General features: G+C 38.8%; 1 protein-coding gene across 1 annotated transcript in view; it reads left to right on the top strand.

Annotated features, from left to right (window-relative positions):
- The window catches only part of LOC124159023, a 138,395-nt gene that overhangs the window by 79,980 nt on the left and 30,704 nt on the right, over positions 1 to 27,711 (top strand). The window contains exons 2-3 of the mRNA XM_046534509.1: positions 1,885 to 2,093; positions 14,388 to 14,556. Coding sequence (XP_046390465.1) covers positions 1,939 to 2,093; positions 14,388 to 14,556 — 324 coding nt within the window. The 5' untranslated portion in view covers positions 1,885 to 1,938. The remainder of the gene's footprint in view (positions 1 to 1,884; positions 2,094 to 14,387; positions 14,557 to 27,711) is intronic.

Raw genomic sequence — 27,711 nt, 5'->3', positions numbered from 1 at the left:
CTTATTGCGGAAGTACAGTGCTAAATTTTTGATACCATAATAATTATTTATTGATAATTATCCAAAGAGATTTGAGGAGTTTGAGTCTCACGTAACCATTCCAATTAACCAGCGGCCTGCATGTATAAAGGATATATAAAAAGAAATATTATAGATACACCTGCAAACAGGCTTATTGATTCAACAAACAAAAAAGGATAATTTTTAATTTTAGAGGAAATATTTTTACAAATGCTTAAAGTGCATCAGCCAAACAAACAGATTGGGATAAGGATATGCTAAGAGCAATAACTGAAGGGCACGTGATTCATCTGGACATGTCACTATATAATAAAAATCTGCCTAATATTTACATATTAAGGGAGAAATTATTTTTATAATGATCTCTCCCTAAGGAAGGAAAAAGATTTCTCTCCCAATAAATCGCTCAACAGCAAACAGAAAAGAAAATTCGAATTTTTTCGTGATTTGGGACGACATTTTCAACTAAACCTTAGACATCTTAGTGGATACCAGGATATTTAATAGTTTTTCAAAGATATTGCGTCGTTATTCCTGTGTGTAACGCAGGACTTAATAAAGGTTTAGTTATCGCTTCATTTTTTAATTAAAAAACCAATAATGCTTTTAAGAAACTTAATTTTACCTACTTGTCAACCGAACGGAGCTTATTATAATCATCGCAACTAATATCAGTTTTTAGCACGAATGGAACCCATGCAAGTGCACGCGTAAGCATAAATAAACGTAAACCACTAGATTCTGCGATGAGATAAACTCTTGCGATTTCTTAAATGAATGGTCAGGAGTCCAGACGGACTTCCTTATCGGAAACTTGCTTGGCAGAATTTACGTGTTTTCTACTCTCAGTTTGAATTAACATCTGCCTTCGGCGTGAAATACATCAAACTAAAAAGAATTAAACGTTTCTACTCATTCCCTCGCACTGAATCAGTGAATCAAGAAAACTCTTAGGTTTACGTGACTCTAATATATCAGAATATTACCATTGTGAACTCGATTGCCAATCCACCACTCCACCCTTGGTTATAATCCACCCTTGGACCAAAGAAGTCACCGTCAAACGATCGCAACATTTTATGATGTTCCCATAACATAACATTCATTGAAAAAAGATATTACTTAATTTAGGGCAGCTTTATGTTACCCGCTCGAGGTAACCGAATATCGCGCCCACTCAAGAGTGACAAACGGTGTAAAAAGACACATGAATTATTCGTTTTACGATACAGCTCCCCCGAAAATACTTCATATTCCTATTCACCTCGCAGATACACAGCTTTATACCTCGGTTGAAGCTGTCATATCATGAAATTCCCTCCCATCACCTATCCATCAAGCTGTATTTATCAATTTGTCTTGGACACTATTATTTTAACATCTACTCAGCACAATGATATCCTAACCAATTTCAATCCATGAGCACCTCACGCATATTATTCCTGATTTGGTGTTACGATATACGTTTTACTTTATTTTTACTTAATAACAAGTGTTACTTGTATTGAAGGGCAATTTTTTCAAATGAAATTCGTATAAGGTAGTCCTCAAGACCTAGATTATCAAATGGCCATTGTAATACTGGGCGGTCATTTTGTTTTTCCTCTTTTTGTTTTTCCAGCTTGAAATTAATGGACTTACTATCCCTGAATCTTATTTGCAATAAAACTATTATTATTACAACAATTAAATTAATGTTTTTACAGAAATCTGATTACGTGAACGATTAATCGATCTTTTGGCTAAGTTTTCGATTTTTGTTGTAAAGTCAGATATTTTCATTTCGAATAAAAATCGAATGCTCCAAAAATCGATTTCGACCGATATTTTTCCATCCCTAATTATAATATCTCCATCCATCAGTTGCAGGAAGGTGGCTGAGAGGGGGAGGCTGGGGCCTCCGAGCATCCGCTTGTGATGCGGGAGCGGGGCCGTGACCCATCGGGCGCCGGTTTCCCCGCAGACGGCAGGGCATCGTCCGCTTCGGTGACCGCGGCGCCGTCACCGACGCACCTCAGCGAGGGACACGGCGGCGGGAGGGCGAGGTTCGGCGGGGGAAGACCCCTCGGCAGGTGAGAGGACACTCACGACGCACCTGTCTTGTCCCTCTTTCCTCCACGCGACCCTAATCTATCAGGATATCCCGGCACTGACATCCATTGCCTCAAGTAAAATCGCACCCTTGCACAGAGGCTTTAAGGTACAATATAGTTATTTACATCACGACATCCATTATGGCTGAATGGCATTTTAATTAAGTACGTTCCGTGCCACAAACCCTGATGTTGGCTTGCTTGGTACCTCATAGCTGTAGATATAGATTCCGGTAATATAGGATACAGTACCGGAACAGTTAGCCCCAATTAAGTGGCAGACCCAGTTATTCGAAGCATTCCGTAACTCTGCATACATGGGTGGTGGAAATCACAAAGTTACGCAAATAAATTTTGCCAAAAAAAACTCACATTCGGATTCAGTGACCCAAATAATAAACACTGTAAAATAACTGCCCAAATACGTCCCTGGCAAGGCCTTTTTCCAGCACATAATGACTGAACTATTCGAAAACAGCATATCATAATTTTTTAAATCCTCTCCCATCAATAATAATTATATTTATTTAATCGAACTTTTTAACGATCGATAATTTCAATAACCTAAAGGCAACAGCAATGTGCAAAACATAATTCAAATTTGAATTATTTAAATATTTGGGGTTATAAATATCTCAGATAACTTCATATATTATTCAGGTAATGCTATCGGCTTTGGCTTGCATCCGAACCTGACATTAACGAGAGTTAAAAATATCACTTGTCGTCCTCAAGCCATTTAGGAAAAACCTGCCCTCCCCAGTCTACACAGAAGAACTATGTATACTAACCGTTCAAGGAACTAACAGGCACACTCCTTCAAAGCAGCTAGACGGCATCGCAGATACAAAGTTACGAGAGAGATGAGAGAGAGAAAATCTATTTAAATAAGCCTTGAAAATTACTTCTGAGGACCATCAACGCCTCCGCTATGCGGCTGGATTGGAAAAATCGTCAAGTGAGTTCAAACAGTGACAACACGTGAACACCCACTTCGGAACTTGAGGAGAAGTGGAAGTTAAACATCATCAAAGTTTGAAAAACTAATGAACGTGAAATTAGTAAGCCTCATTATTCAACGGTGCCGAAAAGGTTAATCAAGCGATAAGGTCATGATTCTGAGCCTTCAAAGTTGATAATTCAAACAATACTTTCGAATAGTAAGCGAGAATTTCAATTGATACAGTGACGAGAAGATTGATTTTATTCAGGACATCACTGAAACGTGTAAATTAACAAGGGATATTATCGAAATACGGATTCGCAAGAGCTGGAAGTCGAATTTCACTTCACTTAGATTCTATGTACGCTAGAGAAATGTATTTGAATTTCTCAAACGATAACAAATATATTTAAAACTTACAATAAAAGCGGCTAAGTATTATTAAAAATGAATCTTTCAACGTTATAAAAAGCAGGAATAATTCCTAGTAGTTGATGCTGAAATTATGTTCAAAGTATCCTAACATGGTTACTGTAGGTATCTCCTTGAAGTTATATAAAATGAGTCGTTAGAAATCAAAATAATCAAGTTCCTTAGTTTACTAAATTTGGATTTCAAGATTTTTGCATGTACCTCCAACTAATATCGTATTATATCATTCAGCGAACTCGCTGGAATTTTTAAATATGACACTTATATGCGATACTTAATAGTACTTTTCATTAAAATTACTCTTTAGCACACAGATTTGATATAGCCGCTAAGTCTATATGACCTTGCTCAGGCAAAATGCAGGAAGCTTGCTCCCACTCAGCGCTTTTATGATTTCAGTTAGGAATTCTATCACCAAATTCTAACTTTCTAGTGATATTCTTGGTATTCAATCCAATTCAATAACAAAAATATTTTTCGAGTCAACTACACAAAAGCAAGTATTTTAACCAGTGAAAAGATGTAAACATCTAAAAGTCGAGCATCATAAACTGGGGTGAAGAAAATCAGAGATATATTCCAACTGTTCGCGAGCTTCAGACAAGATAAAGTAAAAAAATAATTGCATCAAATTAACAAGTTATGATGTAGAAAAATAGGAAAATTTAATGAGGGAAAGTTCGCGAAGACGAAAAACCGAAACTAACGCCATCTAGCGTCACAAAGCTAGCCAATCATGATGCAGTTAACCATATTGCTCGTTATTACTGTTAAAGAACATAATTTTTTTAAACGGTCACATACGGAAATAGATTGTAGATTATAGAGAATACATGTAGCTGCAATAAAAGAACTGGCATCATACTTTTAATTTTTTTATATTTTAATTAACTAAATTTATTGTAACAATGAGACTTAGTAACCACAAATAAATAAAACAACATTCAGCCCAGAGGATGAGCCAAAGATGAGTCAAAGCTTGAAACGTTGGCCATTATGGAAAAATTAACCCGGTGGGAATCCCGAGAAGAGTTTACCTACATGATTCGCCGGGAAAGCATCAAATCATATTTCACAAAATTTAATTAGTTGGAGCTAACTTTTGATAACGTACCTAACCATGCTGACGCTAGTTAACTCTTCACCTTTCCTTAGGAAGACTCCACGTGAGGCGTTTTGGGGGTAGAGGAGCGTATACAATTTTCACCTAATCCCACGTGGGGAAAAGGAAGTCCCGGTAGGAATCACGTATTTTTTTCCGCAAGATTGTCAAATTGCGAGAAAACTGCGTCGAATTTAGCAAAACGTGTTTCTCTTTAAAAAATATTACTATATTCTACACAATAATAAATCCAAAGCAATGAAGTATATAGTAATGTATTTACATTGAAAATACGCATTTGAACAATCCCACGTGAGATTAGAGGGATGGGTAGGGGGAGGAGCTAAACCAAGGAAAAAGGGGGTTTAAAATAGCCAATATCACCTCACGCAATTAATGGACGCCTCATTACCCACCCTTCTCTCATGGCGCAAATGATATCAACTATCTGTCGCCACCTCCAAATACCAACCCCGAAATGCGACAGCTACACGAATACTGAAGCTTCTGCTCCTTTACCTCGCGGCCGCAAGACTCGCATCGCGAATCGCATCTACTTCTGCGATTAGGAGTAATGACACCGCACGCCCATCAATTTTTCCTCACTTCTACTGCTCCATCCTACTTCAAATTCGCTCCGGTGCCACACGCCTTCGCTCCCAATATCCGTCACCGAACTATCAGGTTATCTCTGCTGTTTTTCACACGCTTCGGTCGCAAGTGATCGGAGATGGATAACCAAGGCGGGCAAATCCGTTATAACGCAATTACACCCACCTTCTTCCACAAGGAGCACGGCCAGTTTGTCATGCCCATTGGCATATTGAGAGAGATTATGAAAGGGGATAAGGAGCGATTAGTTGCGCAAGATCATTTGTTCTGCAGAAGCTTGCAGTGTTGCTCTATTAGCCATTGATTCTTTACTGTCGATTACTTCGTTGCCTGCAATAATTTCTTGTAATTCAACAAGAGGAAATAATGTGACTACCGTTACTTACAATGTCTGAAAGATATCTGCATAAAAACTGTGTGCATATCCGATTACAGTTGGCCTCTGACATATATTAGCCATTTCTTTTTTAAAATATAGACCACTCGCCAAAAAATGCCAAATTATTTCCATATTCCGTACAATTTGCGGATATTCCACGGAAGAATAATTCAATAGCCCATTCGCTTTCGCTCGAGAGGTTGGATTTAATGAATAAAAAGAATAAATACAATATGGAACGAATCATAGCTTTCAATACGAACCCAATTGTAAACAAATCTAAGCGACAAGAACAAATAGTGTTGTTCTCACGTTTTACAAATTCATATGGTGCAACTGAGGAACTAAAAACTTTCCATTTTAGTCTTGTAAGGTCCGATAACTTCCATCGTGACTGGCATCTACGAACCCTAGCCACCCCGACGCAATAAATTTTCACGCTTTCTCCAACAATATAGTAGAAAGTAACTTACACAACGATTAAGTAAATTTAACTAATTTTGAGGTACACTAACATATTTAACACTAGAACTACCGATTGAGTCATTTTGACTCCTCGCGATTTTTATATCTCCGCCCTGACTAAAATTTTCTGAATTCTGACCTGAAATTCCGTGACTTTAATTCATTTTTGACACAAAATAAGCTTAGCGATTAAAATAGTTCTATAAAATAAAATAGTACACGCTTTTCAAAAAAATCGCGAGGAGTCAAAATGACTCCATTGGTAGTTCAAGTGTTAAGGAGAATAAAATATAACTAGTCAATGAAAATACTGAACAGGCATATCATGGTTTACTTGTAGCACAGCGAAAAAAAAATACCGTTTATCATTTTCCTTCCCATTAAATACAGTTTGAATCCTGTAGTTTTTGTGAAAATTTAAACAATCTCGCACCAAATCAAACGGACTAGTTTTGCAATAAAATATTACTTGTCAATATTTCTGTACAACATTACCTTGATTATTTCTGGGTTGCATTTATGATACGAAATAAAAATTGTTTCAAATCACTTGAATTTGTACTCAAAATTTTGTGCTACCAGATCATACTAATTCACTGAGAGCACCCTCTCGCATAGTTTTAACAATTTTAATTTAATTTAATAGTTTTAACAATATTGCCTGCATTTTTCGCTATTTTCCTCATTGTACGGCGGCCCGAAGGTTTTAATAATATATATTTAATTCTAGCATGAAAATTTTTATTAGAATGATAATTGTGATAATTTTATAGAGGCAACGATTTTTTCTACACTATTAGTCCCTGTTGTAACGAAGTCTTAACGTTAAATTCTGATTAAAGAACCAACCGCCATTAGGAAGCGCCACGACTGGTAACAGTATTCCAGTCATTAGGGTACACGTTAGAATAACATATATTCTAATGTATACTCTGTGGATACACTCAACAGGTATATTATCATCGTCAAGTTTGAGGTTCAAGATTTTGCGACTGATCAAGTTTAACCACTGGTATTCGTAAAATAATAATAAAAAAGCTTTTGTTGACATAAATTCATCACGAAATACAAACCTTGCTCGTCCAACCATTAAAATAGCCTGAGAAGAGCAAAAGCATACTATTCCAGCCAGGGAAAATTCATTCCGTATTCCAGAAAAAGGTACTGCTCCTACCTTAAACACACAACCATAATTCTGTCTGTTTAAAGTTTCAAATTGCTCTCTTCTCGTCTGATGAACACTCCTACCACTCCAATGGATCGAAAGAGAGCCTTTGCAAAGGGAAAAGGGGGTGGGCACGTGGATGGAGAGAGAGAGGAATCCGTCAGATTCCACGAAAATGCTAAATAAAATATTCAGAAGCAGCCTTGGAAATCCTAAACATGTAAGCTGTGAGAAAGGGGATTTCAACGCCCGAGTGGTCCTCAGAGTTTTCCTACTACCGCGTTTCATTTTCTGACGCAGGAAAAACTAGCAGTTTAAATGCTTTGATTTCTTATATAAAATATGATTCTCAAGTATAAATATTAGTATCATTTTTATTAAAATACTTATTCCAATAAAATTAATACAATAATGAAATCCTTTTAGTTTCTTCAATTTTTCTATAAGAATACGACGAAATTGAGCACACCACTGGACGTTAGCCAAAAATGGAAGAGTGAACGTCAGACAGGCAAACCAATGAGACATATAATGCAAAATCACCACGGAGAAGTTGAATATAATAAATTAAATTCATCAGTTAGATATACCTTCAACGTGAAGGCTGACTACTTAGATATGTTAGACTAATTGGAGAAACGCTAGACGCACATACTTTGTCATGAATACAAGGGTAAATATATGACAACATGTTCTTCGCTCACTTCGTTTTGTAAGACGCCTTTTATTCAAATGATTAATAATCTAAGTACACAACCAGACTTCTAATTTCTAAACATTTTTTCCAATACAAATTAAGTGAGGCCTAAAACACGATTTGTAACCTTATATTATCGAGCACCTACTCATCAAACACGTATATTTTGTCAGAAACCTTTGGTTTTGAGCAAAAGCGTTGAATTTAATTGAATAAATTCCAACAAATGATTTGCATATATAAATGTCACATAAAAAACACCTATACATCAAGCACATTCATTTCATCATAAGTAATAGGCATTTTGAAAAGCGCTGCTATTAATACGAATAATTAGAGATTAGGATTACAAATGGGTCAAACGGTGCAGAGTAAAATTTACAGTTATAATGCTACTCATCAGTACTATGCCACAAGGTTATGTTAAAATAACACCTAATATTGCTTAACACTCGAATTCACGCTATAATTTCAAATTTATTTCCAAATATAACCGTAAACGATACGTTAAAATAACGGAGGAAGTTCGGCGAAAATGCTCGGCATAAACACTTATCTGAGCCACGGTTCATTTCAATCAAATTGATTCAAATCTCAGGGAATTGAATTGGTCGCCGGGCATTTTTCGCGATTGAACCACACTTACGGATCTATTAATGCCCCGTCATGCATTGTGAACCGGAAATTGCATGCTTCGTCGAGCTTCCACATGTGCCACTGGGGCACCACAATTTGCTCCGTGGGGTCTCGCCTTTATTAATAGATTAAACGGTAACTCCTTCCCATTGCCCGCTTACTCGTAAAATATACCTGAGTCAAGCGTTTCTCGGGAAGTTATGTACTTCCTTCCATAAGATGATTCTCTTGCACCCTACATACGCTCCCCGGAGCCCGTAATTGATGAGCAATGGTGCTCGAGAAGGAAGATAACTTACCGCCACATGAGTATGGTAATTTGAATTCCTATTAATATATTTCAAGGCGACATAACTATCATCCTTAAAGAGACCATCAATCTAGTCGAATGCAGATAAATTGAATATATATCATACCAAAGATTTTACATAAAAACGCATCGCCCATCTCAGTATACCGAAAGCTAACACATCTAACACGATATTAAATACCAAGGTATGATATCCGTCGAGGTGGATGTATGATGCTGCGGGCTAAGCGGCCGAAGTCCTTCCCCCCTAATTATGTTGAAACTAAACACTAGATAATATCAAGGGTTTCGGAGAATACCGCTTGGTAAAAGTATTTCTTTATAATTTCCGGCAAAATTTTTTACAAGAACGAATTAAAATACACACTAGATTGTATTTTAATCCGTATCATTACGCAAATGTCATTTTTCATTGAATAATTAACCTATAAACGCCATTTTGGTGTCTTGAAAATCTACCCTTCGACTGGGGGGCCGTCGGACTCTATGGTACGTCCCTTCGACCCCAATTAAGGTCTAAACTTAAATGCGCCACTGATAGCCGGCGATAACACTATTTGGATCATTGAGGGATCATTAACGCGTTTACGCAAAGGGTAAAAGGCATATTAAGTAGCACGATAGCTAATGTGTCACCACACAACTAGTATCCGATGGCATCGCAATGTGAATTCCACAGAAAAAACGATCCATGGGAAAAATATTACGCATCATCTCCAAATCGGATTTTCGAAAATCGCGCAGCCTGAAATGTGGAACAAATGTATGAGCTATTTTCGTTTCAACATGATATAAAATATAACAAAGAGCACACAGAAATTTAGCAAATAAAATCTCGTCGTCGTTGTCGCCAAAGCGACGTAAAAGATGTCGAAGGATCACACAATGCTATTCGGGTTAGAGAAATGAAAATAATGAATTCTCTCGGAACGTAATTGCACTGTTGAAGATACAGGACTCAACAAAGAAGAGAAAGTGAGCAAGTTACCCCACTATGAACTCACAGACCTCCCCATCATCTTCTCCCGCCTTGCGATGGCGTGCCGGACGAGGCATTGTTGCGTCTCGGACGCCGCCTCCCGATGGCGAGATAACTTATGGCTGCATTCATAACGCTTTATTTTTTGCTCGAGGTGTTGTTGCGTAAATAAGATTACTATCTCGGGAGAATTCATTTCAGAGAGCTCAAAAAGGTACACCAAATGGCGAAATTAAAATGTCGAAATTAATTAGGGAGTCACTGGATTGGTTTAATAATCATGTTTACAATTACGTAAAATCGCAGAGCTCTAATCTGCTCTTCGGAAAATATTACGGGAGCCATGGCCCAACTCCTATCCCAAGCATGTTTCAAAATTGCTGTTAAAATTTTTTTTCGGCCGCATTACTGCGCAATAGAGGTCTTTTTTTTCAAAACTGATCCAGTTTTCTTCGCTTGTGGCATCTTTAGAATCAATACACACAAGAGATCATAGTTGTCAAAAGCCAACATGGACATTCAATACGTCGATGTTCGAAAAATACGGCACCTAATATAAAAGTTATAAGTATCAAAAATTGAACATTGTGTATCTAAAAGAGTGACTTTTAATTACACAGCATTAATAAAAATAACATTACATACAATAAAAATGAAAGGGACTCAAAGAAGCACTGGCCATTTACTAGGTTAGTACGCATTATTGTACTTCGAATGAAAACATTAAGATGGACTAAGAGTAAAGCTGCCTACTTAAGTAGTTTGTAGAGTAAGTAGAGAATTTGCTTCCTATATGTATACGGCATTTGTCCTAACACCTCCCGCCACACGCCTTTTAAGGCAGCTTGCGGGGCACCACGGTGATGTAGATGAAATTGGAGGAAACGAGATAGCGGGATATTATTTCCCGCTCATATCTTCTTCATGGAATTTAACCAGTAAAAGGAAGAAATAAAGATACCATTCCTCAGGTCACACGGAATTGATACGTTTCCATGTGACAGAGCTTTCGAAACTCAAGACGAAATCGGTGAAGTGTATATTTCTCGAAGCTGAAGGTTGTTCCAAACGTGATGCCAACTTCGCGATGCTCGGAGTCAAGTTCGCAACGGCCATTAGCATTTGTTAAAAAGCTATAACATCGCTGATGAATATCCTAGCCTCGAAACTAGCAAAAGTCACGACACAAGTGAAGTGAATCTATTCATATCCGGTTTCTTAATCAGACTATCAACATAAATACTAGGCGAGCAAGTACGTTAAAATAAAAAAAAAACAATTAATATGATATTTATCTTTCCAACAAGAAATTCTTGATTGCTTATTAGATTGATGTAGTATGCTTACAGCATACTACGAAATCGCTAAGGCTTTGGGATGTACAATAGATAAATTAGTGATCCCGTATTATTACTTAATACTAATCTCAATCACAAAGGGAAATTAACCTTTCCCTTTAAGGATTCAGAACCCTTGGATTAATTAAATGGTTAATGCACACCCCATATGTAATTCTAAGTGCAATAAGTTTATGATACAAAAATCATGCATTATGTTGTATCTTTATATTATTTAGTAAGTTTCAAGTTTTCATTAGAATAATTTGTTTAAAAATGCTTTTTTCATTAAAAAATAAAGGTACTTGAAACTGATAAAAATAATTATATCCGAGTGCACTTGTATTTTTTATCTAACATCCTAACAACTATAGAAATGGCACTTTTTCCTTGACATCATCATCATCATCATCATCATCACTGGTCAACAATCCTAGGATTGGGTTGACGCAGCTCTCCACTCAGTTCTCCTATCAGCTAATGTTTTCACACCTACGTATTTCTTCTCTTTCACATTTTTCCTTGACATCTAGGGAAAAGTATTCGATAGTTTTAAATGCGTCAAAAATTACGAGTAAGAAAACTGATTCATTAGCTGAAAGCTGGATAAGTTTGAAACGTCTTTCACAGTTAACAGAGCCTCCAAAATCAAACACTACCCTCTAACAAATATTATCCAGAGATGACACTTTCATGCAGGTTAATTCTCACTGGTCTAATATTATATAACACACATCAAGAATGAAAAAACTAAAACCAATCACCCTTTACTTTCATAATCTATACCTGTTATCTGCCTTTAAGGCTGCAGACACTAATTAAATGGTGATCGCACACCCCATATGTAATTCTAAATGCAATATGTTGATGGCACAAAATTCATGTACTTACCCTTCCCTTTGAGTAAATAAAGTCCTCAAAATCATCACTTCCTAGGAGTTGCTAATATTATCTGAACCCAAAGTTAAATGCTACTGTTCAAGTCGAGTAGCAATAATAACGAACGCACGAATAAGACGCACGAATTTAGGTCAAGTTTTTTCGTATAAGCGTTTTCATTTCCACTTGCAAGAGAAGTCGATTAAGCCCAATTATTTACTACTTTCCGTATTAGATAAAGCTAACAAAGTGGAAAACTTTTAAGAGAATCTTCCACGAAACGATATATCTCTAAATCTCTTCACTAAACCTCAACGTATGTAGCTGAAAATTCATCGGAAGAAGCGGCGTCAAACTGTTAGTTGCGGAAATAGTCTTTTAACAAAGGTCATATCACTGTAAGAGGCTAAAACTCTTTTATTCACAGGAAAGAATTAACGGTACACGAAATATTCTCACGCGTTTGTCGAGGCACACACTCCAAATGGGATGAAATTACCGTTCTTTGTTAAGTGGCTCCTCAGGAGTGGTCACGACGCGAGCACAGAGAAGAATTCAAGGGTAAATTACCACATATTAGGGAGAATGTTTTACAATGGAGCTACCGATACGGAAAAAACTTCACGGTTTCAATTAAGTTATTATAAAATCCGAAATGTTTCCATATTGCCAAATGCAAAACTTGTAAGTGAAATTCAACCGTGTCTCGCGATTTTAAAGCTGATTGTAGATTGTACCAATATTAATACACAGTATGTATGACATCAATAGTATGCGAGTTTACTTTGTTGAATCGTAACATGATAGTTTAAAAAGTAAACTTTGTTCCATTTCACAAAGCATTTATTAAACTACTGAACCAGTTTCGACCTTTACAGGTCATTATCAAGGGGTGAACAAAATAAAAGAATAGTTTCGCAACTAACATTTGTTCACTCCTTGCTAATGACCTGAAAAGGTCGAAATTGGTAGAGTCTTTCTATAAACACTGTGTGGAATACAACAAAATTTACTTTTTAATTATAGTAATCACAGTATAGAATATGTTGCAAATATGCGATACAAATCACGACTCGTCATCGCTGATGATATATTACTCATTACGATCAAACATTCGTGAAACTTAACAGCTGAAACTGTAAGTAATTACAGCTGTAACTAATTACTGTCCCAGCGCCCCGCTACTCAACCATTATGGGAGTATTGCGGAGAGCTCGTAAATTAAAATTTTATATCACTCATTTCACTCTTAACCAAGAGTGATTTTTATGGGCAGTTAACCGCAATTGTACCACATGATCTCTCACCCACTTCGACCCATTTCCTTGCAGTAAAACGAATAAGAACCATTAACGCCACTTTGAGCGATGCGCCTAAATGGACATTTGGTTCCATGCAGTCCTAGGCCCAATATTTCAGGCTAGAATTCATGCATTTGCAATCGAAGCTTGTTTCACTGCGTCTCATCACGTAATCTAGGATTACCAGATATCCGAAAAAATCCCAGTGATGCCCCACAATCAAAACTATTTTTTTCAGCAGTGTGCAGATAAGTCTATATCAGCATTTTGTACCTCGCGTACAACGGTCCTTGAGCCCGTTTTATGCGAGGCACAACCTAATGCGAGGGCGAGCGCTCATTTCCAAATGAATCAATTAAAGGCTTGAATTTCATGCACGCTCTCGCCCACAAATGCACGCCAGGCGGCAAAAATAGCCCCTGCTACAATTTTAACACTTGGAAGGGCCGGGGTGGTATGGCTACCTAGAAGGAACCCTACCCGTCATTTTTACGGGTAGTAATTATTTTAAATATTTATTCGTTCGTGTTATAATTAAATGAGAACTTCATGAAGTATAATCTTCTTCTTTATTTATCAATATAGCTGAGTAATTTTTAACTGGCTATTTTAAAACAAAAAAAAATAAAAACAGCTGTAACGTCGCTCCTGCTTTCCCTACCCTGACCTACCACACGCCACTCGGTATGGCAGATATGCTTCTTATTTCCATTCAAAATGTAAAAAATAATTTTAAATGTATAAATATGCTAACTAAAACATCAAAATGGTCGGACGTGATATGAAGCATTGATTTTCTCACGTTTTTATGTTGCAAATAAAATAGAGAAAAAATTAAGACGATAGAAAAAATTCAGGACAATATTATTACGTAAGTACAGGTCACCCGTCAAAATGACGGTTCTGGTCCTTCTAATGTTAAAATTAGAGCACGCCCGATCGAGGAGACGTACCTACAGTCTGAAGATACGTGCGATTCCGTGCCCCGTGTAAAATGGCTACATACTAACAGTTGATTTCCTTTCCTTGTTCACAGGTCGTCGAAGAAGAGCGCGCTCTCCTACTCGGACTTCCACGCCGAGCGGAACGACGCCTCGGCCGAGGACGGTGAGGTCAGCGAGGGAGGTCGCATGGGCAGGCGGCCCGGGGTCACCGGCGTACTAGACCCATCCGCTCATTTCCTGGGACAGCGCTCCGTTTCTCTGGTGAGCTCTGTTCTTCTCTCTCTCTCTCTACTCGTGACGATCTTCCCACTTGAGGCGTGAGCATTGTGAGCAAACCTCTTGCTGAGCTATGTGACCGTGGTGGCGGTGTACGGAGTAATTGGTGAGGGTGCCGCTGGCTGAGCTACGAGACCTGCAGCGTGACAAGTACCGCCCACTGAGCAATAAAATTCACGAGGAAAAAGTTGTAGCCGACTGCGTTCGTATTTCAATTTGAAGCCCTTAAGAACGCCGCGCGGATATATTCATTGCACTATCAACGGACGCGACTGAATAATAACAATGGGGGTGGAGATGTATGGCCTTTAAAAAACAAGGGCTGAGAATGAAATAACTAATGCGTGACAATTTTGCATTACGCCTGGTGGTTATTACCTGTCTCGCATCACAAACCCATTAAAGGTGAGGAACCCTGTGATTTTATTCCAGCCTAGTTGAAGCTTTCTGACGTATACTATTGGTAAAGTCTTCACGGAGTTTTTGCTCGGTCATGGCCTTTCCTCACCAAGAAATCTAAGCAAATCATATAGGTAGGGTATAATGATGGTCACTTACACATTAACCTAATGCATGCTCACTCTTTCGGACTTCCTGGACTAATTTCGCTAATTTCCGGACCGTTTCGTGTTTTGTATTTTACGGACTAGACTTAAATACATAGACTGGCTTCGTGAAATTCTTAAATTTTCTTGTGTGAAATTTGGATACTTATAATTATTTTTTTTACATGCATTTCACAATTCGTTATGAATTGAACATCGTTTAAAGCACTAGGACATATTCTGGAATCCCTAATAAGCGAGAAAGTTTCAGTAAGCGATTGTTTGCTCGAGTTGCAGAGCATTTTATCACCGTTCTGATAAAAAATACCGTAACTATCATTCATTACTTAAATAAAAACTTAGAGTAACCAGCCATCGTGAGATTTACTTCTTAGTGCAGACGGTGATGTTTGGGTAAAGCGATAAAACGCATGCTAGGACTACTACACCACGTGAGGGAAGAAATTAATTCAATATATGAGAATAATATAGTGAAAAAGTCCGAGAAAATGATAATTCGAATGCCCATCAGAGTTGTAGCAAATAAATATCACAGGAATAGGTTTTCTCAATGACTTGAAAATCATGTACGGGAAGGAAAATAGATATTACATACATTGGGATAGTCTGTAAGTGTCCATGCCAAGTCAATTGAAAAACCGGGTTCGCAGGTTTTTATTTTGTCCAGCTTTAATTGAAATTGTATTTTCTCGTTTTGCATTTTCAATGAAGAGAACCCATCACTCCCTCTCGACGGGTAGTATTTTGTTTTTTTATCCTTAAGTTTCACTCGTTTAACACTTAGGCTGTCATATTGAAGTTTTCAGTGTGCATAACGTCAACCGTTGGAAATATTTTCCAGCATTTCAAATACAAAAACATATATTTCAGGATCATTTGTAGTTAAATCGAAAGTTGAAGCACGTACGTGGTGGAAGGCGCAGCAAGTGGGGTGTTTGAGGGATTAAAATCCCCCCCCCCAGAGCTCAGAGAAATTTTTAAGTTTAATCCACTTTCCTTAATTGGATTGATATTACTAATCGAATAGTGTAAGGATTAATAAAATATTCCTCAGAAAGACGTAAAATTAACCATTTTGGACCATATATCTTAAAATTCCGTTACGAGGATTAGCAAAGAAAATGTTTTCCATCGTCTACTTTGACTTATTATTAAGTGCAACGCGTTCCAACGCTACTGCGTCATCATCAGGTGTACAGTAGTACTACACTACTAATGACGGAAGAGCGTTGAAACGCGCTGTACTCAATTAAAAGTCTTAAGTGTGCATTGCAAAATATTTTCTTCATTAATCCCATTTATGACCAGAAGAAGAGCCCAAATCAAGCTTCATGAACCATCGTCCTCCGAGAGCGAACCACGCAGTGCCATCCTGCCGACCAGACTGCAAGAGACGCTCCAACGCATAACCATGCATCTCTCATCCACCTTTAATAGCCTCCCTCACGCGAAGGGAGGAGGGGGAGATGAAGAAGGGTTTGGGTAGGACGCTACCCCGCATCTCCCCCCTCCTCCCTCCAACCAGCCCCCCTGGACCGTCTTGCCCAGCATACAATGCATCCAACAATCCACCCACCCAGAGCCTACCCCATAACCTCTCCAGAACGCGGCCCAGCCGCTGGAGATCTCTTGCACAAGGCACGGCACTTTTATACAACCAATCCAGTCGGTCCCCTGCCCCCACCCACAGCAACCACCCGTGCCATTCCGACAACTCCTCCCCCCTCTTCCAACCTCTCCACTCCTCCCCCTCTTCTTCTACGTTTCCTTCCCATCCACCCACACGACGCGGGCGGGGGAGACTGGTCCGTTTCCTCTCTCCCTCTCTCTTCCTTTCTCTCCTCTCGCTATTTCCTTCTCTCTTCCTCCTCTTGTATCTCCACCCTCTAGAATCATTCCTCTTACTGTCTTGCTCTCTCGGAGATTCTTATTTGCCTCCGTACCCTCCAGCACAACTGTTCATATTACACCGATTCCCTTACTGTCTCTACCATTATCAAAACTGATGCTTTCAGGAGCGATTAAGTGGAAATCCACTCGATAAAAATATTGTCTCTGCGGTAATTTTCCACAGTTTTACTCACAACCACCGCGCGTTGCAACTTTTACAAATGATAACTGGTCTCCACCTCATGATGGTCTAATGACGGTTTTCTAAGAACGATGCTACTTCGGCTCAGAGGGAGCTGGAGCTTTTATCCCTACTGAATGGGAATGATCACGGCCATTCACAATAAAAAACACTACGGACGTCTCCACTAAATTGGAACTCTACCACACCAGTCACCTGTTGATAAGACTTTTAAACGTTGAAAACTCAGTGGTAGCCAATAAAACTGTAGAAAATTATAGACACTATAAGCGCAAGAATAATCGATAAATGGAAATTTATCGATTATTCTTGCGTGTATTGAAAGAGAGGATAGTGATGGAAAGAAAATTATCGGTAGTTGAAACCATAAACTTTTGGTAGCCATTTCATCAGTGAGGATAAATAGCGAATCCAAGTCATACTCATGGAATTCTACAGCTTGAGTAATCCACGCATGTGATCATGCAAAAATATCTGAATGTGGTATTTCTCCACGCACGTGTCATTTCGAACAAGACTTATGTATAAGTACCATTTTAGGGTTTGCTTTGCCTGATGACGACACCTGCGAGACTTAACACACCCTGATGACGATGGACGACTCGTTCATCGAAACGTCGGTCGTGCTGGAGAACCTGACCCGGTGGAAATCCATAATAATCTTCCAGTACATTGTATATCACAATTTACCTCTCAGCTAATTACAATAACTAAAGACTTAGCTTCTTGGGATAGTCACTGCCAAGCATAAAACGTATATTCGATCATGTAAACAGTAAGGACTTTGCTAGGAAAAGTACACGTCCAAAATTAAATTTTTTCGGGAGGAGTTTTGTCTGGACCACTGGCGCCAAACGCCTCATGAATTACGCTGCAAATGTACAATTCGAAACGACTATCAGAAAACTATGTCATGAATGGCTCCTCAGGTGAAAATATTATAATTGCGGCATAGGTGATTCCGGTTGATGTACGGGCGAACTGCGTTATTGGTAAATTATGCACATGGGCGTATCAGGTGCAGAAAGGATTCTCAGGTTCTCCTCCGAGTAATTGGCTGCATATCTCCCGACGCATCCAAGAACGACTAGTTCTTCATCCTTAAGAGATCTTCTAAATGCCGTCTCTCAAGATAGTACGGTATTTATACATCCCATCCATACCGGACCACCTTGAGAGACGGCAATCAGAAGACCCCCTGAGGGTGAAGAACAAGATGTTCTTTGAAGCGTCGGGACACATCCAGCCAATTACCCGGAGGAGAACCCGAGAATCCTTTCTGCACCTGATACGCCGTGAAAAACTAATATCTAACATGGGTTTTATGTACACACATGATAAAATAACTAAGTCTAAAACTAAGGAGAATGGTTATTATAATTAGGAACGAAGTAGATTTCGTAATAATATCATTTTATACACGAATTCACTTAGGATAAAATTTACCAGACTATTGGCCGAGCCACTAGCGCGCAGAGGTACTCCTTCCATCCCTGCTAGGTGGGTGTAGCTACGACCATCCACGCTAGACGCGAATGAGTGAGATATTTCCCCTAAATGGAACTCAGCTAGACGAGCGTCCACCAAGCCTCCCGTCTCTCACGAGGACCAATCGCAAGAAAAGTCCCCCAGTTCGGATCTCCGCCTCACCGCTGTCCGTGTACGTCTCCCGGCCGGGAAGCGAATATCATCCACGGCTTGCGATCGGGGATGAGGCGATAAAACCGAGAACATCTGCAATCGAATACGAAGGAGCGAGAAGAGAGGGAGAGTCGGAGGGAAAACTTGCGTTGCCGATGGTCGGCGTCGACGCCGGTGGCCATCCCCACACCCGACCGCCCGCCTGATGGATGGGAATGTAAACGGGAGGGTTCTCACTTGTCCCGCAGACGGCCAAAGACGGCATCATCATCATGAGCCCAAAGGGTGGAATATTCGGTGTCGCAGCAGAGAGGGAAGGAGTGGTGGTGTAGCGTTGAAATTGGCCGTTACGGCGTAGTGATGCAGGGGCGCAGCTAGGAATCAAGGCTAGGGGGGGTTTTAGGCGCAATTAATACTTTGGGGTGTGGGGGTATTGCATACCCGCCAGGGTAAGTAAGTTACGGGGGTCCTACACCAGAAAAATTTTACGATTAATGGTTCAAAATGACTAGTTATACCGCTTTATGAGAGATATTTGATTTACCCTAACACTATTCTATAAGTAATACTAATCCATTAAATAAAATGGATTAAACTTAACAATTTCTCTGAGCTCTGGGGGTGGGTTTATCCCCCAAAACCCCCCCCACGCTGCGCCACTGTAGTGATACATAAATGTCTTTTTGTTTCATATAAATATTGATTTACTATTAATAGCAGCGGGTGAGACTCACAATTAGTGGAAATCCTTTCACGTAGGAGCTGAAGGAATAAAATAATTACTTATATGAAGTTCGCCAGCAACGCAACTACGGAAAATCTCTTCAGGAAACTGACAATTGAGTTTCCTTTTGCAAAATTAATTATTTTCTTCAATAGTCGTTGCCTCTCTCTGAGGATCATTCCTATGACCACATGTATCGTTCTCGCTCCCCCCCTCCTCCACTTTCCCACTTCCTCATCCAACCCTTCACCCTCCCTACCAACAGTGATGCCAACCCAAGCACCAAGCCCTACTGCCACCTCCCCCTAACCACCCCTTAGCACCCTAAAATTCCCTACTCCATTTTTAACGCAATATATACCGCTCAATTTACCTGCACTCCTCACCTACAAAATGTTACGTGGTAACGAAACAATAGTCGGAAATAATAAATTACAACGTGAAAAAGCCAAGTTTTTATACCTACAAGTTCTACGATAAATATTGACTGTTCTTTCGAATTTGATGGAGATTTATGTGTTCTCTATAAGGTAAAGCCTGATAAATCTGCTTGGGACGTAATATAAGTCTTTTTTCGTAAAATTTCCTTCTCTCTTCACAAAAATCATAGAAATTGATACTGGAAACATAGGAGAGAGTCACGTGTAATTTATATCTATATTTCACGGGTTAGCTCATAGGTAAAATGAAGAGCAATAACTTAAAACCAAGACCTTTTCCCAGGTAAAACCTTATAATAGGCATGTTTCCATAGCCACAAATACGCACCGAACACCTAAATAATTATAAAATGCAAAATTCGGCAAGGGAAGGTCGATGTCTCTAATTTTAATTAAATAATTATCTAGCCTACGTTTCGCAATTTTAATTTTGCATTTTTTGTTTTTAATTATTAGAGTCACCAGACTTGTGGATGAATAGAACTGAACATTTCAACAAAAATCTAAATATTATAGGATTTTTATAAAGAATGAAAGGGAGTAGGTCTTATTGTGGATTGAAGAGGGAAGTGCTTGGTTGAAGGAGAGACTCCCAGAATTCTCCATATGTACTCCATGGAAACCTATCTTAACCGGTAGAATACTTCAATAATCATACATAGACATGCTTATTACTCATCCGAAAAAACACCCAAAAGAAAAAATCCACTTGGAATACATGCTTGAATTATTGGTATAAATTTGCTGTAAGAATTTACAAATGAACGCACATTAAAGTATTGGGATCACCCCTTGGAACCATTCAGTTGCCCTAAATTTTAAAAGATCAACTAATTGAGATGCTTTCCTGTTAATCGGGGGCGTTCTTCTCCAATTTTACACACCCTGGAGGAAAGTTTTTCACACTGAACGGATGACGTTTTCATAGGCCGGTGGTGACTCCTCAGAGATCAAACGAAATGGTCAAGATTGAGAGAATAGAGAGTTTGGATCGAAACTCGTAAATTATGGCTCGATCTCGATCTTTGACTTTTAAAATCCGATTTTCGTTTTACCAATACCAATTCGCATTTATATATCCACCATTCGCTCACTCAATCAGTGATTCAACCCAGAGGTTGGTCAGGATAGGCTATGGTAGTACTCAAAAGCCGGTTTATTATTTCCAAGAATGCTTACGAGTGCACACCTTAAATTTATCCTCTTATATAAATTATATTAATGCAAATGGCCTAATCAATATAAAGTTTAAAATAAGAAAATTAACATAGAAGTACTAGCTTTTCCTTACTTATTATCTTGTATTAATAAGATATAATTTTTAATTTCATACTAGATTTTTTGTATTTTCTAGGTTGCCTTAACACACACACACGGAGAAGTTCACCCCAAATTAAGTTCACATAATCAGGATAAATGGGTGGCTCATTTCCCAGGGTCACCTCGCACTTTTGGGATTTTTCGTGGTAGAATGCGAAGGCTTTTCCCGAGACCTGAACCTGGAACCCTCTGTTCGTTAGCCCAAAAGGTCAATCAACTGGACCACCATATTGCCTCAATAGTTCTTAAGTTGATAACATATTCGTATCATTCTACATTGATTTTTGTCTAACAACGTTTTTTCAAATACCAAAACATATAGAATCATCCACAACTTTCCCTTTAATAGTTAAAACTCAAGTAACTCGCTTAACCCGAAGTCCTGGTCTTTTATTTTTAAACCACCAAAGGCCACGATTACACGAGTACCGTTTTTCTTAAAAGTTCACAAGGCCTTCTCTTTGGTTTCCTTATACCTCCTTTTTAACCTCACTTCGTCTGCCATCTACAGGCTTCTTCTTCCTCTTCTATTTTCTCTTCCTCGACAGCTGTATTTAAAATCCACTTCCCTCTTAAAATATGCCTGATCGAATTCCCCTTCCTCTTTTGTATAGTTCTCAATAAAGTCTTTTCCTCCACAACTCTTTCTAGCACCTCCTCATTCCTCACTTTATCACCCACTTCACTCTCTCCAGCCTCCTTCACACCCGCATTTCAAAAGAAAGTATAAAATAGAAATAAATATGAGTAATCACGCTAAATTATCACCCAGTTTACCAACTATCAAATAGCCGTTTCGCCTTCCAGACCTCTGCCGTAATGTAACTCACTCAAGCCCGCTTCCACTCCTCTGCACAACAGGATAGAGTGAGAACAGCGCCGAAGCCAATCTTCAGAGCAAACTACGAACTCCGGTACGATTTTCTCTCTTCTTTGAAGTCGTTAACGCGGCCTTCCCCATCTTCTCCCGCGAGCATCTTCGGTTGGAATGCGGCCTCAGGGTGTTTATCCCGATACGTTACGCCTCCGGTCCTCGGCCGACGATTCTTCCGAGCTGCCCTGTCGTCGTTAGCGCGATCCCTATCGGACATCTCCACGGTGAGAGAGACGAGAGGATTCTTCGCGTTCGCGTCTACGGAAGAACTTCATGGTTGCGGGAAATTTATGCACCGCAAGGGCTCAGGGAAAGGGTTGATGTTTATTGAAACATCTCCTGGGGGAGCCATTCGCATCCTGGTCGCACAAATGAAAACATACTACGCTGATCGGGGATACTGTGCTCGGGGAACACTATCACCATCGTTAAGCCCAGGAAACTATGGCCGAATACTATTCCCAGTCCGTTTAATCACCTCCATATTATTTGTAATTTATAGTTTATTTGTAAGTTAGATGAGTATCGATAGTCTTTTTAAGCCTGGGCATTCGAGGAATTATTTTATAGTTGATGCGGGTTGACATGGAAAAAGGGTTTAAAGTTAAGGGGAAGCAAGTTTAAGGAGATCATGCCACGGCTACGTATGTTATGTTCCATCAACAGCTCACCATCACACTAGCCCGTCATCACAAAATATGAATAAAAATGGTTATTTCCGCACTTTAATATATAACTCCGCTACATGGTTTCGACACTCCATGTCATTTTCTAGGACCTTGTAAATGACATTCTATCATGGATTTATCGCAACTCCACCACATTAAACCTGAAATGATATCATACGTTATGTGATATCCTCAAACATACATTAAGTAATTACCTGATGATAACCTAGCGGTTGAAACGCATAGTACCAAAGTAAAACTCGAGGATAAAGTACTATCTCATTTTCTTCAATCAATATGTATTATTTCCTTTACATCTCGCTTGCCTTAGTCAATTATATAGATTACCTTCTTATTGTTGCGAAATAGCATAAAAAATACCACACGAAAATCCCGCAATAATGTTATTTCGTTGAAACTTCTTTAAAAACTTAGATTCTGTGAAATTTCTCCGACTGCGAATGGACATTCGAGGAATAATCAGAAAAAAACAACTATTTTCAAGCATATTAGTAAACTCTCGTTTTTGACGACGAGACAACCATTTCTGGGAATCAAATTTGCCACGCCCAACGATTTAGTTCCCGAGTTCAAAGCGCAGCATCGCGTTAGCCTTCTCCTGTTTGCTGCGCGGTGTGTTCAAATTACCGATCCCAAGAGGAAGAATCAATCATCATCGCGATTCCTCCAATCCAGCTTCAAATGAGGACTCCCAGACATCAATCAGAAGCAATATATGATCGCCTCAGGGCGCAGTTAAAACCGAGCACGCCGAAGATAAGGTGGGCGTATTCCACTATGCCCAAGCAACGTGGACGCTAATCGTAGTCAATCCTTAACCCAAGGTAAGCCCCATAGAAAAGTTTCTATCGACTCATCGCTACTACGATCTGTCTTCACTATTTAACCCAACGGTTGCCTACAGTATTTTTTTGTGGACAAAGGAAAAAAATTAATGACCAAACGCACCACGGCTGAAGAAATTTCTCTATAGTAAAATCATTCCATTCGTTCTTTACCATAAACCTTCTTCACGGAGTAAATAGGGCCCTTCCGTGCGGCAACTTTCATTTTTTATGATGCCGCACGCGATGAGCTAGTTCATTTAACTTCCGCATTGTCGTTAGTAATAAGTTTTATTTCATCCCAAAGTAGAAAAACAATCTTCACAAATAATTAACAGGCTTTATTATATCCAAGGGAAGCTTTAGGTAGCCACTAATAAATATATATGGCGAGGTTACCATCCCAGAATATATATTTATAGCTGCTTTTTTTTTAACTGAATACAAACGAATAAGAATAACGTAGTAATTTTACAATAGTATTTTCAATGAAGCAAACGGAATACAATAAAAACAAAAAGGAAAGAAATTACAATAATATTAAAGAAATTACCTACACTTTGCTGAGTAAGAAGCCATTCCGCTATTAGTCGGAGAAGTTTAATGACTGCAATTATGAGTGGGAGAAAAATTATATATAGACTTAAAACATAAATTTCTATGGAGGATAATAAAAACTACAACCAAAACTTCGTCATAAACACTCATTTTTTGGCACCGATTTCTAAAGCCGAGCAGAAAAAGAATTATAAAACGCAGAAATGTCCGAGGAAGTTACAGAAAAAAAGCATCAAGAAAATGTAAATAAGAAGGGTATATCTGATCGGACATGAACTCTACTTCGAAGGCAACGTGAACGGAAGGAAACAAAGAGGCCGCACCACAGCGACATTCTTCAAGAGCACCGAGCGTGAGATGGGACGGATGTAACACGCAAACACGAAATGAAGGGCAATAAAAGACAACACACGAATTACGACAAGGCACTGTGCCTCAAGGATATGATTACTGTTTATTTTTATTTAATACTAGCTGACCCGGCGAACTTCGTACCGCCTTACAATCAATGAACTTACAGTTTACTTACACCATTCATATATCAGGAGCGGCTGTATCGTTTTTAATGATGTTTAATTTATTATAATAAAATAAGGATACAAATTCAATAAAACTACGTAAATGAGTACCAAAATTGCTTATCAGAAAGACATTTTCTTTATTGAATTTACATACGGTGAATCGGAGCACGTTTACGCGGATTTTTTTCAACAAATTTTCTTACGTTTTACCTTAAGAAATTTTGGGCATTGTGGTTTAATAAAGCAGTTCATGAAATAAAAATTATACGCATTCAGTTGTTGGCTATTTTCGTTATTAGCTGTAAAAAAATGTTTTTAGGTCCAAGTCTGTTGCATACACTTGGCCCATTCAGGGGGCAGGTTGACACGACCCCAGACCGACGCTTGACTGATGCTCAAAATCGTGCAAGAAAAGCCCCTATGAAGCAGCATTCGCATTAAATGACTTAAGGCGCGCCAGTTTTAGTATCTCTGTTTGGAAAAAATGCACTGCGTAAACGTACTGCATGCGTAAACGCACCACGGTGAGCCCTACACATTCGGGTTTAATGTCTTGCGTCAAGCACCTTCTGAGAAACAACAGTTTTTGTTTTGTTATCAGGCGCAAGATGAAGCGGATGAAGCTAAATAAACATAGCGAAGCATAGCAGTGACGCAGCGAGGGGAGGTTTTGGGGGATAAACCCCCCACCAAGAGCTTAGAGAATTTTTTTATGAAAGATTTTGTTATTAATATTTGGGGGATGGATGACTAACAAACAAAACATATTTAACTATTCACACAGCCACAAAACCCACTATTTTGAACCATTTATCTTAAAAAATGTCTGGGGGAAGTGCCCCCACACTTCCCGCTTACCTTAGCGAGTTTTCTATACCCTACAGACTCGTGGTATTAGCTACACCCAAAACCCCCTATCACTTGAAGCGAAGGAAGAAATACAGAGGATGGTTTATCGACTCGTGAACATAGCACGCTAAATTGACCATGAGAAAATCATGGGTTTTCATTAGCACATGAGCACAAACAACACAAAAACTGAAAGAATGACCATGCGATTATTTAATCGTTATCACGAATGCAACACGAATTGTAAATTGAATACGTTTAAGCTCAAAAGGGCATATGAGTTGAGATCATGGAATCTACGGAATGAGGACTTCCTAACCTTTGAATTTTCCTTTGAGTAAAGTTGCGTGAATCACATTCATCACCAATTTTTTTAATGATCAAACACGTTCCGTTGGATAGTTATGGTTGGTTTAGGCTTCGAAAGATCATGAGCACAGAAACTACATTTCTCTGTAAATCGTGCCTTGGTAAGCCAGGTACTATCATTTGCAAAAGTCTTGCAACAAATCGAGCGGCGCCACTTTCGCTCCATTGTCGATTTCTGGCCACCATTAAGTTTGAGAGATCACTATCTAGGTATGAATCTTCATGGTAGCTCGGGAACGACTCACGAACGGGTCATCGTGACACAGGATTGAGACGTAGGAAATCATTACGATGTTCAGTTGAGTAAACGAGCGTAGATGTTGTTAAGTCGTCGCGGCGTTTGAGATTATTTTTGTACCCGTAGTTGACTGGAGTAGATAATTGAAAATATTTACCCGTTAAAAGAGTGGGTACCTATGACGCCTGGCTTCCAATGGTAAACCCCATAAGGCCGGCTGGGGGCACGATTTCGCCATTAGGAACACGGAAATCAACTCGCTCGTAACCCTTTTTTTAGGGATTCAACGTCGTTCAGGAGACATTATATTAAGTTGTTGAAATATTTGTTCGATATAGAAAAATTAATAGATGAAAAAAAATTAACTGGCAATTTTCCGGAAAAAAACACGACTCTGTCGTCTCCACCATATTTAATTGATTGGCATTAAATAGTTCTTAACGTAGGTTGAAGCTGATAAAGATAGCTCCATAGGCTTTCTTCTTCATTAATTATCAATTTATTAATTGGATAAATATATTTACACCGATGGAAATGTTTCTTCGGAAAAAAAATGGAATTTTGATTGCCAAAAAAAATCGCTAGGCCTCATCGTTGCTAGCAGAATGTGTCTCTATTTTTACTGTTTACATATCTAGGAGAGGCTTCAATTTTTACGATAGCACTAACATATTTAGTGATCATGTCGCATTAATCTTCTTTTTGTTATAATAAATTAGTTATTGTTTCGATTTTAATATTTCGGCCATTATTATATTATTAAGGACAACCAACTTAAAGAGTGACTTAATAGTACGACTTTTCCCTATCCATGAATGCCTCCATTGGTAAAATTTCCAATAACAACAACGGACAGAGATTAAATTGAAAGTCAATTTAAACCAATAATCGCCCTTTTTAGGGAGGGAAATACTTTGCGCATCTATTAGGGAGGTAAAATACTTTGCGCATAATTTAGCCGCTCCCTCAGCTCTTAACGCTGAATCGGGTGCTCCCGGGCCGTAGTTTTGGTCAGCTAATAGGTCCTGCACCTCGTCTTGCCCTACATCTTTATTGCAACTTTACCAGCCAGGGACGAGAAGTAGGTTACCTGGAGTAAAACTTGCAGGCCGTAAGTGATTCTCACGTACTTCCAAAATAGTGTAAATAGGGCCAATTTGTAGCACTATCATATACATGTTGATGCCACAATTTGCTTGAAGAAAGTACGCACTAGAAAAATAGTTGATAAATACCTCAAGATAAGCCTTTCCTATATTTAAAAATAAGCACCGTGGTGCGTGCGTGATTAAGGATTACCATTACATAGGTTATTCCTAGGATTGTACTTAGTATATCAGCTAGTCTCACATTCTGTCCCTTTCCAACAAAATTACTGTATTAAAAAACACTGATTGTAGAATACTGAAGCCTAAAGTTTAAAAGTAAAATTCTT

This window comes from Ischnura elegans, chromosome 5, assembly GCF_921293095.1.
Source record: "Ischnura elegans chromosome 5, ioIscEleg1.1, whole genome shotgun sequence".
NCBI lineage: Eukaryota > Metazoa > Arthropoda > Insecta > Odonata > Coenagrionidae > Ischnura > Ischnura elegans.
Note: the sequence above shows the minus strand (reverse complement) of the source record. Positions and strands in the feature narration are given on the sequence as shown.